The sequence below is a fragment of the Alternaria atra genome (assembly GCF_907166805.1).
Source record: "Alternaria atra isolate CS162 genome assembly, contig: 29, whole genome shotgun sequence".
NCBI lineage: Eukaryota > Fungi > Ascomycota > Dothideomycetes > Pleosporales > Pleosporaceae > Alternaria > Alternaria atra.
The window spans coordinates 2037583-2050543 of NW_025091327.1; the positions used below are offsets into that span (position 1 = coordinate 2037583).

Consider the following 12961-nt stretch of genomic DNA (forward strand, 5'->3'; position numbering starts at 1 on the left):
CGAGTATTACAAACATGCGCCCGGTTTTCAAGTGAGGCGCGATACGTTCGACTATCGGGGAACATATTTTGCCTGGAACGGGATGACGTACATTCCTGGTACACTATCGTGTGGCGAGCCCTTTTGGTCTCTGGGTGTACGCTATGCATGGTCGGAAGGATACGGTTACAATAATAATTGTTCTCAATTGCCACAGCGCCCCTATATTTTTGGAGGGACGTTTCATGTATGGAACGGAGAAGGATTCGTCCTATGTGAGTCTGCCGTAGTGGCTCACTGAGCCGAGATTTAGCCTCTCGGATCTCGATACATACGCTTCGTTGTCATCGTCGCTATTTACAGTCCTAGCCGACTAGCAGAGTTCTATCAACATTTTTTATCTTCAAACCAGGCGCTCATCTTTGTCTTGACAACTGGGCAGAATTCTGTTTCTTCGCCTTGATTACTGACGGGTCACTTCGTACGTTGTTCTTCACGCATCCCGGATAGACTGGTATATGCAGTGTTTTATGTTGTACTTTGCACATGCAGAACACAGCGAGTACTTGTAAGGCACTTTGTAGGCACAAGTTGGAGGGGATAAGCATCTTCGTATGCGTACCATTCTCTATATCACACTTCACATATTTCCAGTCTCAACTGTTGGCACTACGTGCTCGAGGACCAGAGCTCCGGCCGTCAATCAATCGGATCAGCTAGCATTGCCGCACATCCTCCCCTGCCCCATACCCTACCAGATATGTCGCTTCCCATTAGCCACCGTTCACCCAGTGCCCCTTCTCTGTCTACATCTTGCCCGCACGCAGGTGGACTAGAAGAGGCAGGAACCCCAATGTCAACTTGCCCCCCCAGCGTGATCGCAACCGCGCAGGGACGCGTGACCGCCCCGGTAACATGCGCCATCAACGCATCCTCGAATGTTTCCCTCAAGTCTGAAGGCACCACCCCTTTCCACTCATCGTCTAGCTGCAGAGCCACCGGAAAACCGTGCTTCATCAGCTCTGATGTTTCCACACTGGAACTGATACTCATTGGACTCGCCATGGTTGGTCGCAAAGAATTCCTCCAATCATGACGTGAATTCTGCATGTGCAGAAGGTCACTCGGCTCTATCGATCCTCCAGTCGTACGGCGAACTCCACTCTGCAACAAGAAGCTAGATGAACTAGCTCCCCGTCCAAATTCTCGACCAGCTGTCTCACCATTTACAGCGTCCTGCAAAGGGCGACCCATGGTCCCTCTCCTTTCCGTACCATCCCACTCCTGCCTCCCGTACTGCCTTGCTAAAGAGGTATGTACCGGCATTCCGCTTCTCTTCCCAGGCCGTCACCAGAGGATATTGCTTGATGTGCGCTGCGTGAACCTTCGATACTGGCACGCTTGCTGAAGTTGTTCACCGTCTCTTCGATGGTCACAGCGGCGGCCACGGCGGCTCTTCGTGCCTGAGCCTGATGCCAATGTCAGATCATAACGTTTCATTGTTTGGGATACGTACCGCTTGGATGGTCAACCTTGCTTCCAGGGTCCAGTCCCCTGGGACCTGTTCATCGTTGTTGAGCTTTTCGATGTCTGCCCATAATGCTTTATCCCTAGGCTCAGGCGCCATAGCAGCCCTGGCCCCCTCCAGGATCTCTCGATGCCGTTCTTTGAATGATTCATCCATTCTGAGTTGGATGTTTGTGGTAAAAGGTTGCAGCAGACGCACGGGAAAGATTCTTATCAAGTGAGTACCTGGCAGGGGCAGGAGCGACTACATGGCAAGCAGTATTGCACGCGACCTCACCACACCAACAGCAGTACAATATACAGGAGGTTGAATGTATTAATACCAGGTAATTGATAACTGTCCATGATATGCCATGTAGGTCTGAAATATGTTTTGCTCAAAGTTCATGTTCCCTTTGGGTGCTGGTCGTGACTTCCTCTCTTGAAGAGCGAAGCGTGCCGCTAGAGGCTTCAGCTTCATCTCACACTCGAATATTCCTACATTCCCTCACCACCGCCCGCCATCGTCCAACATGGCTACTCCCACTCACCTCGCTGTGACGACAAAGAGGTTGTGCACCACGCACGACTACGAGCTGGCGCTCTGGATAGCCAAGGCCAAGTACGATCTCACGCCATTCGTGGAGGATGGCGATTTCAATGATCGGGAGAACCAGGAGTTGCAGGCCAGGGAGAAAGAGCTGGAAGATTGGGCAGATATCATCCGCTGCAGGTGCGGCGAGCCCGGATGAAGGCGATCACGCAGAGTATCCGGTTGGTGAAGCAAGCCGTCGAGAGTAAGGACAGAGAGGTTCGTGATGAGTATCGTGGTAAGCTTTACAGGTTTTCTTGTCTTGATGTGTTACTCACTAGACCTAGACCAGACCGAGCTTGCCTCAATCGAGATCCGAGAAGCGAATATGCTATCGGAGGAGTATCGGAGGGTTATCGAAAACCTTCGCGATACGATCGACAGAAGCAGCCTGCCCGAGCCTACCGAAACCGGTAAGATTCGGAAAGAAAGGGCCACGACTTACCTCGGGCTGAGAGAGAAGGCTTCGGGTTTTGACGAGATGTATCGGTGGTAGGAGCGGTACGGCGGACATCATGCTCTTGAGGCCAAGGCAGCACAGGGTGACTCTGTGGCTGTCTTGCTCAAGAATGCGGGTGGCCGGGAAGGCCTTGAGAAGAAGGTGAAACAAGCGAATGCTGTAGCTTCCTTACTGGAGAAGCACGGCATGGAAGGCTTGAAGAAGAGTGTAAGGCAAGCCGAGGCCCTGGGTTCTGTACTCGAGAGTTATGGCGTGGAAGGCCTGAAGAAGATCGTCGTGAAGGGGGGCGGGCTGCCTAAGAGACGGAACAGGAGTTTGAAGAGACGATTCTGAAGCGGAGGAAAGTGTTAGGTCTTCTAACACTTTCCTTGGAAAGGAAGGAGGAAGAGTGTAAGCTGCTCAGGAGTGAACTGAGTAAGCCACGTACAAGGACAGCCGATGCAGAGGAAGCGGCTAGACGACTGAGAGAAGAGGTGTGGCGATACTAGATGTGACCGACTGACTGACGGTCGGGGCTCTGGCTCTCGAGCACGTAGTGTAGGTGGATATGGAGAAAGTTAGCATTAATAGCACTCGAATAAATTTATGCGGCATATGTGCCTGTAAAACTGGAGTATGAACCGTGAATGCTTCAGTCAGACGGTGCTGTAGCCGACACATTCAAAATCGCAAATTGCTACGCAGAACCCCGGATAACCATCCATACTGAAAGCTCCAGCAGCCTACGAACCAGATATGTCTTTTGTAAGAGAAGAGAAGCTCACTTAATGTTGCCCGATGAGATAGCCTTTGTATACTTTGACCTCCGATAGGCGAAATGTATTAATGCCGTTGCGGAAGTCTGGCAACAGTGTGCCTTCTAATTCATGCTCAATTCCCTCAAATCAGAACTGATTGGACATCGTTATGATTGCCTAAATAGTGCGATTCGATAATTATCTCAAGCCTGGCGCTATGCCAAACGCTGTCGCAGTTCCTTATGTGGCCCTTGGCCTTCAACTACCGCACAAACTCCTTACCTTCCTAGCAAAGATGCTTTGGCTTGCTTTTTTGGGTGCCTCCTACTCCGCATGTGTCCCTACTGGCTGTAAACTGCTAACGCTTATCGCCTTCTGTTGCTGGCTAGTCTCTGCTTTTTGTACTTCTATGTCTATCAAATCTTGGTACATAAGTGATAGCATATGTCTTTAATGGATTATAAGTAGTATTACAAGTTCTACATTTAGCAGTCTTGGGCAACAAGCACATACTATAACGCATATATTAGCTACGGCGCGCCGCCCGATTTCTATTTTGCACTTTGTATTACAACATCGTGTAGGGCTGTGATATCAATAAATAAATATCGCACTGCCCACTCATCGCTTATTCATGTCACCAACACCCAGCTTAGAACAACTGGTCTACTAAGCTATGGCAACTACGCTACACGTCGAGTATGTTAGGAAGCATCAGGGGTCGTGGGTAGTTATTGCACAGAACGCAATGATTCTCTTCAGTCCCCAAGAACTTAGCTATAACGCTACAGTCAATGGTAAATCGTAAACAGGTTTCCCTCACATAACTCGTAGAGGGACGGGTTGTAACGTTCGTGTTCCTTGGAATATGATGAGGTTTGCCTCTTCTTACTCTCTACTTATCGTCGTGTACTTCTACAGAAAAAATAATCGAAGACTACCTTTGGACTTCAAGGTTGCGCATTTAAGCAGAGAAAAAGTTGCAAAGTGTAAGTTGTATGTTCCTGATTACATTGTCGTGGTCTCATTCGTTGTGTACAGTTTGCTTGTTCCGATATTTGGTGCAGTCTGTCGTCTAGGTCAGATTGTGTGGATAATTTGGAGAAGAGCAAGTATCTCTTTATTCAACACAGCAATCTGAAATGAACGTTATTGCATGATTTGCTATCATATTGTAATCACACAGAACGTTCAAGGTTCCGACATTAAGAATGGCATTTATCGTGCTCTTCTACTTTGTGTGTATTTAGCAGCAGTACCTGGAAACCCGAAGCTTTCTCGCACAAGTGCGTGACCTGTGTTCTAGTGCTGTCACGAATGCCAGATGTAATATATATCTAACTTCTTTCATTACCTAAAGCTTACGTTGTAGGATGCAAGAGCAGAGTAACAAGGACATACTGTTTCGGCTTTCGTGACGCCACTAGGGATGTATCGCATGCCCATCTCTCATGTCCAATCAGAGACAATCGGTTTGCTTGAGCTCCAACAACAGCAGTTCAGAAATCTTCAGACCGAATTAAGTCCTAGCCTACCTGGATAAAAGCCAGGCATGTACGTAAAGTCTGGACATCCTTGCTTTGCATTCGGTTACTAAACGACATTGAACACATGCAGCTGCAGTATCAACGGCCCATGAACGCTACGAAGTCCATGCCGATGATGCGGCAATGTCGGCATACGATGCATTTGGTATCGGCACATACGTTTAAGTGGACTCTCCACGGCTGGGCTGGAAATGTTTTCTGTTTTCATCTTAGAGCAAAGTGACTTGAAAAGTCGGCTACGAGAACCGAAAAAAATAACAACGCATACGCAGGTACCGGCAGAACGGGAAAGGACCGCGGTAAGCAGAGGTGGGCTGCTAAATGGATGTCTATAATGTTGTTACCGCAGTCACCGTGAGAGATATAGGTGGCAAGTTGTGTATAGATTGCGAGTGAGTGTAGTCGCCGAACTGAACGTCGGTTGTCGAAGTAAAAGTAAATGGCGAGACGCTAGATATTTACTGATTCGATTGGTGCAACTTCCGTCTGCGTCTTGCAATCTGCACGTCGATTCAACGACCTTCATACAAGTGCCAAGCTTTGCTACGTCTGTGATGGGTCTTGGCGGTGTACCGTTCTTATTCCCGCGCACGCGTGTCGGTTGGGAAATCGAGATCGAAGGGAATAGAAGAAAAAGTGGATATAAGGCGGGTAAAACGCTTGAATGATCCATGTCTGTTCTTGCCATGGATGTGAGTTTTGGAGAGGGAATGATATTGATGAAATGTACGAGAACAATGACAACATGCATTGGGAAAAGTAAATACAAGACCTTCTACAGCATGACTCGATTGGCTTGGTTGTACGATAGGAAACTCGAGGCTGATGCTAGAAAACAAGACAGAGTATCGACGTATATTCGTTGTATTTTGATGAATGTGTACTCACCGGCATTGAGAATCGGACAATCGGTGCTCTGCTTCATGCAAGTCCTCGTTGACAAGTAAATGCTACTGTACATACTCGATATTCGGGATCGATTTCGTTGATGGCCTGGTTGTAATATCATCTTGATCAAGTACCTGTAGTACCATACAAATTTGGCAGGCGCACTTTGCTCCAGGTAGAGCAAGACTGCCTAGTGACTTGGAGGTAATATTTCCTTGGAGTGGCATTACTGACCCGAGGACATCTGCTCAAGTGAGGTCGCTTTGCTTGTTGGACACAAGAGCATGCGAGCATATTAGGATACAGAATAGACGACGCCACATCAAGCCATGCCTCGCAGGAGTCAATGCAAAGTTGCTCTCTTGGGCATATGGTGTAACCACACACCGATCAGCCAAAATCAATGTTCCCGCACCTCCTTCGCTTGGACAAGATTCGGCTCAGCGCATGCGTCTAGGAAGGTGAAAGATCCAGAGACTTTTACTGGCGAGTATCGATAAGACCCTGAACGGGAGAAAGCGATCCGCGCGTCCGGCTGCTGGGAACGGACATGCGCTTGTGGCACACCGATTGCAGTAGATCTTCGCATTCAAGCAGAACCATGATTGCTTCGCATGTATGATTTTTGCGACGCAACAGTGGCGACTGCACGGGAGGACTCGTTCGTGGTGGACATTATTGGCTGGGACATGATGATCCCGAGGCCCTCGGGTTTCGATCCTTTTCCCAACTTCTGCAGTTGGTGCGATCGCGCTTTGAGCAAGTGAAGATCAATTCTGGCATCCTTGTTGTGATTGGGCCAAGCGTTCTTGACGATGCAAGGCTGAAAAGCAAAAGCGTCGTCACGATCAGAACAGCAACCTGTCAAGGCTGGGATCACAAGACCTTTGAGGTGCAACGCTGGACGTTTGCAGCCTTGCGCAGCGACGGCGCGCAAGTCCGGTGTAACGGTGCGCATGCACATGCCAGCCACGACGTCCCGAAATTCAAGCCGGTTCGATGTGAGCTGCAAGACGCAATGGCGTGCAGCGGTAGCCACCAAAAGCAACATGTAGTGTGGTGCAACAACGGACTCGTACGTACCAAGGCATTTTCTGCCCGGTCAGCTTCATCAACGAGTCAAGATGGGCTCCGCACCAATGGGAACAAGCTGCAAAATAGGGATCCGCCCCGATATCGCTGTGGAGTATGCAAAAAAGGATTGGAGTGCGAAATGAGCATCCGTTCCAATGTTGCTACGCATCAGAAGAATAGACACTGCATGACGCATTGCGTCTTACTGCTGCATGCCGTTCCTTCCTTCCCATTCCCAGATGATTAAACAATAACAATTTGTGCACCTAACGCATGAGCGAATGGGAGCATCCGGGGAGGTAGAACTACCACCGCTTGGGGAAACAAGTGCCGCACGAACAAGCGGATACGAGTGGGCGGCTGCGCTACCCGCCAATAAGAGATTGACACCTCGTTAGTCATCCGCGTCAGACACATCAGACTTAGCGCAAAGAGTTGATGTGACCACCTGCGACTTGGGTGAACGAACGATTGCTATTCTCCATGACTAACCCGTAAGCCGAGACCCGTTGTTCCTCCAAGCGCTGAGGGAGGGGAAAGCAGCTCCATGTCGAGGAGCCTGGCGATCGGTTCCTGATCACTTCGGAGTCTCCGTCTTGGTAGTCAGCGGAGTGCGAAACATAGCGCGGTGAGAATCGGGCCGACGAGAGGAAGCATGGACAGAATAGACAGAGTGTGAGAGGTGGAACATACCGCTGCATGGGAGGGCATGAGTGAGTTGGTATAGTCGCCACTTGTTACAAGAGGAGTAGAGGAATAAGGGGGGTTTTTGAAAACGATGGACCACATGGTCGAGCGTCAGGACGTCGTAGACCACGTTGGGCAGCTAGGCCAGGTGTAATTACAGCAAATCTCAACCATGCTAATGCTCAAACAACCAGTCTCAAATCCAGTGCGTGCGCTGTACCAAACTGTGTCCCAAAATCTTGCAATACTAACGTTGTACGCGACTGCAACGTACGACTAATCGTGCAATGCCTCTTCACCAGGGATGGTGCAGAGGCCACCGGATGATAGCGAACACTTTGACAGTAACATCACGAGACTACGCTTACCCTCCCCCTGGGTCACGGTCCATCGATCACGCCGTGCCAAGCATTCCCGTCGCCGTTTGAATAGCCTCTCCAAGACAGGAACGCGCAATCGACTTCTTCTCGAAGACCAAGCCTTTTCCACGAGGCTGACCCGTCCCTGATCCCCAGGGTCCCATCACGCCTCCAGCGCCAGAACCGCGACATGGTCCACCCTGTCCCCGCCGGCTGTCAGTGATCATTCGGAGGAAACTTTTGCGAAGTGCAGCTAAGGAAACGCTCCGACGTTAGACGGGCCGACCCCAGAGATCAAGCTTGAGACACTCTGAACGCGAATCGTGTGATTGGTGCCCAGGTGGTAATGAGAGCCCTGTTGCAGCCCAATGGACATGAGTCGGTACCATATTGCATATGGGAAAGTCGCGTGGGATGTGGCATGACGTGTGTTTCGTGACTTGGACGTTTTTGATCTGTCTATGGAACTAACATTGATGCAGTTGCTTCACCACACCTATCCTGTTTCGCTATTTGAAATCTTAATGCATATATGTGATAGGCTTTACCGCAAGCAAACTGAACGCGTGTACAATGCTAGGCGTACTAGGGCTCACTTCTCCTTTGCAAACCAATTATTCAAATTTGGATTCCTTGCTTCATGATCTTCATCTATTGCACATCGGTAGATACCGAGCTCGTGTTGTAATAACGACAGGCCGGGATTGTCATACCCTTCCCTGGCTGCGGGTCCCGTGGAAGCTACACAGCCGCACTGGTGTACGACTATGTCATGTCAAAACCGGCTTTCCCAGACCTAACCGCCTCGTTCCGACCGTCAATCATGTCCACTCCAAGAACCATAACTGACAGTGCTCGTCTCTTGGCCATGATTTCGTAATCTACGAGATCGAGAATGGTGTCCGGGCCATGGCTGTGGTAATCAAGCACATGGATTGCCCTTGATACCTCGTCTTGAAGAGGCAAGCCGGTGCGTCGATTAACCCATGGGACACATGTCAACCGCTTAAAATATCCACGGTGGGCTTGGTGCTGCATGCAGGCTCCTCCTCCCGCACGTGTGCTGACAGTGTTCCTTCCCGTCGGAAGAACTACCGGAGGATTGACGTTCGTAGCCTTGAGATCGCCGACAACCGGGAATCGCGGAAATCGTATACTGAGCCCTGGCAGGTGACGCTTTCGGGTTCGTGACGAGGCGGTTCAACGTCGCCCGGGTTCCACATGCTCCTTTTTTAAAGCTTTGGTCACTCGATGATTGTAGGGCTGTGTCGTTACGAAGGCTGAACATGTACTTGAATGGTCAAAAGCTATACCATACTACCAAATCTAAATCGGCCCGCTGTCAGGACCAGGAAACCCTCTGCGCCGTTGTTGATATCCCTGCTCTTCACACCCAGATTCTATTGCTTGTACATCATGGGGTCGACGGGGTAACTCTGAATGGAAAAACGTGGGTCGTATGCTGTAGCATTGACGCCCATATGGTGACTCTGCATGTGACTGTGTGAAGTGGGGAGTTGCATGGTCGGATGACCTACGATTTGCGACCCCCGTTGTGACATTGGGGTCTCGTAGGGGCCGGGTGTCGTAGAAGTGCTCCTAGGAGCTGAGCTAGATGAATGCGAGTGCGCTGTGTTGTGTGAGGAGTCGTACAGGGACATGTCGCCTACGTGCGTAGTAGGTACATTGACCATGGAATGCTGAGTCGTATTGAAAGGAAGTTGGGCTCCGGTCTGGGCGGCCAGTCGACGAATCAGGTCATTCGAAGGATACGAGGGCGACGATGCGTTGGGATTTGCCGAATAGTCATCGGCGACATTGGAGGGAAGTGTGCCCGAGCCAGTAGCATTAAGGCCGAGCGTGCCTGCGGGAACCGTCTGGGGGAGGTTCAGTGACCGGGGAAGCGGAAGGTTGGGTAGAACTTCGGAAAGCTTTGCGAGGAGAAGAGGAAGGTATCGAGTTTGTCCACCACGAAGAGTCGATATGAGAGTGAGGAAACGCGACACATAGTCGCGAGGGCCCAATGCAAATGCATCAGGCGAAAACGATGTGCATGCAACGACATCAGTCAGACAACAAGCAATGTCGAATAGCTTCTCGATCTGCAGTGCTGTTAGCTAACGTTTGGCGTGACAGATAGGGCAAAACGTGGCAGGGGTCACAGGTGGAGGGGTGGACAAGCCAGTTTGGCTAGTCAGGGCATGGACGTCAGAGATAGACGTTGCCTAGTGCGGCGCTAGCGCAATCGAATACAACAGGGATTGTTCCAGCGAGGGATAGAGGGGCTTGAACAGAGACAGTCTCCAGAATTGGGGCTGACGATGCAAAAAATGGGAAACTACTCACCAGTCCTACGCCGTGCACCTCCATGGCCTGTTGAGAAAATTGATGGGAAACAGTGAGAAGGTCCCTAGCGATCTCAATCGGGTATTTGAAAGTGAGGGGGTTGTCGTTGGATACGCTGCTCACAAGGCCCTGGCAGACACTAAGCTGCCATGCCTGCGATCGCAGCCATTGTTGTGTGATGCGAATCTGGACTTCTTGGACTTCTGTACATTCAAAGTATGCTGGGACGGCCTCTGACAGTTGGGTTTGGACTTGCGTAATCCAGGCAGCACTTGCATGTGTGTTGTGCACTCGATTCCAGATGTTGATAAATGTGTCGTCGATGATTTTGAACATGTTGATCATAAGTTCCAGTCCAACGGCAATGGGTCGATCGGAGGGGACCTCGTCCAGTGAAGGCGGGTGTATGGTCGGATGTAAGGAAATTGGGCGATGTTTGTGTAATGCATAAGTCCTGTAGGCAGTTAGCAGGGAGCGCTCGAGAGAACATGTTGACTTGTAACTATACCTTTCGGCTATGAAGAGGAGCCAGTAGAGGACTCGTTTGCGTGAGATATCGAGAGGGTCGTGTTTGTAGGTCTCCTCGTCATGCATACCAAGTAGCTGTGCTTGTGTGGTTGCATCACGGAGATATGTCCATGCTGTGTTCTCGCGCGCCAGTCCGAAGTAGCAACCGCTGTAAAACCACGATGTGAGCACGCTGTAGTGGGTGGGATTCTCGCGGTGATCATAGCCTTGTCGCACGCGAACCGACTCTTCTAGTAGGACATGGCCGATACCAACATTTGACATGTGGGCCATTTCTGGACGCGGTAGTACGTTGACGGGCGGTTTGTGGTTGGCCTGAATCATGACGTAGGCGCATAGTGCGACCACCATGCAGTATGCTTCGGTCGAGCGATCCATACCGACGGCGGCTTCTTGCGCTCTTTGGCGGTGCAAAACGGGCTCTGAAGGGTAGACATGGGCGAAGAAGTATTCAATACAACTCTCAACGAGAGCGGGGGGCATGAGGCCCGGTGTACGAGCAAATGTCGAGGATAGTGACCGGCCATCGAACCCAAGATCGGTTGGGAATCCGGCGGCAAGTTGTGCATTGCGTTGAGTTTCGCGGAGTTCAGACAGGACTTTTGCGCGGCTGCCTTTAGGTCCTTTCTTCTGTGGGATCGCATTGTATGTGCATGCAAGACCGGCAGAGACGCAGTTTTTGCAAGGGGCCGTGCCTTCACCAATGCATTTGACCTTTCTTCGGTGACAGCTACAAGTTGACAGAGTGAGTGGTGTGGCATGGGAATATGTACCGACGATACGTACCTATCGCAGGCTCGCTTGACCGGAGCAGTTGTGGTAGGAGTGGAAGCCATGATGGAGTGCAAGCTAGTGTGGGAACGTCTCGTCATCTACTTGATGAGGAATGCAGTCGCCGAGCGGATCCGCTGGTTCCTATTAGTACAACAGACATGTTGCGCCTACACTCGGGGAGTTATCATCGAAGGTTCCTTGTGTCATTGTGCTTGAATGAATGCTCATTCGCACCTGGTTAACCTGGACGATTGAAAAGCCCAAGCGTCCAAAGTGCATATTAGACCCAACTAGTTAGCATCACTGCGCCAGTCGACATGGGGCTGATGGCTCACGAATCCAATGATCTAACATGGAGAAGCGGCCTACGTCCCTGGTTCCACAGCTGGGGAAAGAGTCTGCAGGGCAGCGCGTCGGACGCCGGTCAAACGCCTACCACACGGTCGCAAGCCATGGGGCTTAGGCGGTCTGGTGGGCTGGACCTTGCTTGGAGAAACATCCTAGGCTGACCGCTGAGCTAGCTGCAGCGATGGCACGGGCAGTTCTAGCAGAGCGACGGGAGCTTCGTTAGTACCATACTAGGGTGACCTGTAACTAGCCGAGATTCCCCCGTTGGGCTGTTATGGGCAGGTATTCCGTAATGGATGTCCTAGGGTTTTGTGATCATTTTTCCAAGTGCTGATGCGCGCGCGAGTATGTAAAGGGTACTGTGCACTCAAATTGTGGCAATTTTGACATGGCAAGGTTGAAAGGGTCCAGTCCACGAGGCTACGCGGTCTCCATGGCGGAATCTTGGGCTCTGAACATTGTACCTGACAGGAAGCATGGCCTCAACTCCGGACTGACCGCTTCCCGAACATGAATTTCGGTACTGACTGGGCATGTCCCAAGGATAGTAGAGAGACGGGGCAATGGTGCCGACAATTGCTCCATACTCGAGTCTTCATGTACGCTTCATTGGCGGTATGGACCGGTGCTTGCCGCAATCGTCGTCATGCCACCCAATAAGTAGGACAGAGCTCATGCACCTGGTCTGGAGGAAGGTAGACTGTAGCCATGATCCGATTTCGTATCCGATGGGTAGTTTCAGCGAGGCGCAGTTGGTGATGCGTTTGTAAGGTTCGCGGAAAAGACCCCTGGTAAGCGTAGCGAGCGAGGGTTGCATCGGGATGCCGCATTCGCTACGAGGCGTTGTCGAGCACTGTGCTTCTCCGTACGAGATAGCAAACACAGAGTTCCTGTACTGGAACAGTAGCGACTCCCTCATGGCTTATATCCTCTTTCCTAAAGGGCCTTTTGCGGTCTCCACCATCGGATCGAGACAGTCAAGGTTCCGAGATGCTGCCGGCAGCGATCAAAATTGGTTCAACGGCGTCGAGACCGCGAATGGGAGAGGCTGGACCCGCCTCCAGAAGTAGGTTTGCCACCAGCCGTATCATGCGTATGCCACACGTCATTGCTCATAGGATAGTAATACAACCAAC

The 12961-nt window shown here is 50.9% G+C and overlaps 3 protein-coding genes across 3 annotated transcripts; 1 reads left to right on the top strand and 2 right to left on the bottom strand.

Annotated features, from left to right (window-relative positions):
* Positions 1-1283: 1283 nt before the first annotated feature.
* Positions 1284-1663, bottom strand: ALTATR162_LOCUS8997 (uncharacterized protein; the record flags this gene model as incomplete). Its single annotated transcript, XM_043316630.1, has 2 exons — positions 1284-1448; positions 1496-1663. The coding sequence occupies 2 exons, from the start codon at positions 1661-1663 to the stop codon at positions 1284-1286; spliced, it is 333 nt and encodes a 110-aa protein (XP_043172565.1).
* A 355-nt stretch (positions 1664-2018) lies between these two features.
* On the top strand, positions 2019-2237 carry ALTATR162_LOCUS8998 (uncharacterized protein; the record flags this gene model as incomplete). The annotated part of the gene is made up of 1 exon (XM_043316631.1): positions 2019-2237. One exon carries the CDS (start codon positions 2019-2021, stop codon positions 2235-2237), a length of 219 nt encoding a protein of 72 aa, XP_043172566.1.
* Positions 2238-9229: 6992 nt separating this feature from the next.
* Positions 9230-11539, bottom strand: ALTATR162_LOCUS8999 (uncharacterized protein; the record flags this gene model as incomplete). The annotated part of the gene is made up of 4 exons (XM_043316632.1): positions 9230-9931; positions 10176-10629; positions 10684-11421; positions 11490-11539. The coding sequence occupies 4 exons, from the start codon at positions 11537-11539 to the stop codon at positions 9230-9232; spliced, it is 1944 nt and encodes a 647-aa protein (XP_043172567.1).
* Between the last annotated feature and the right edge of the window lie 1422 nt (positions 11540-12961).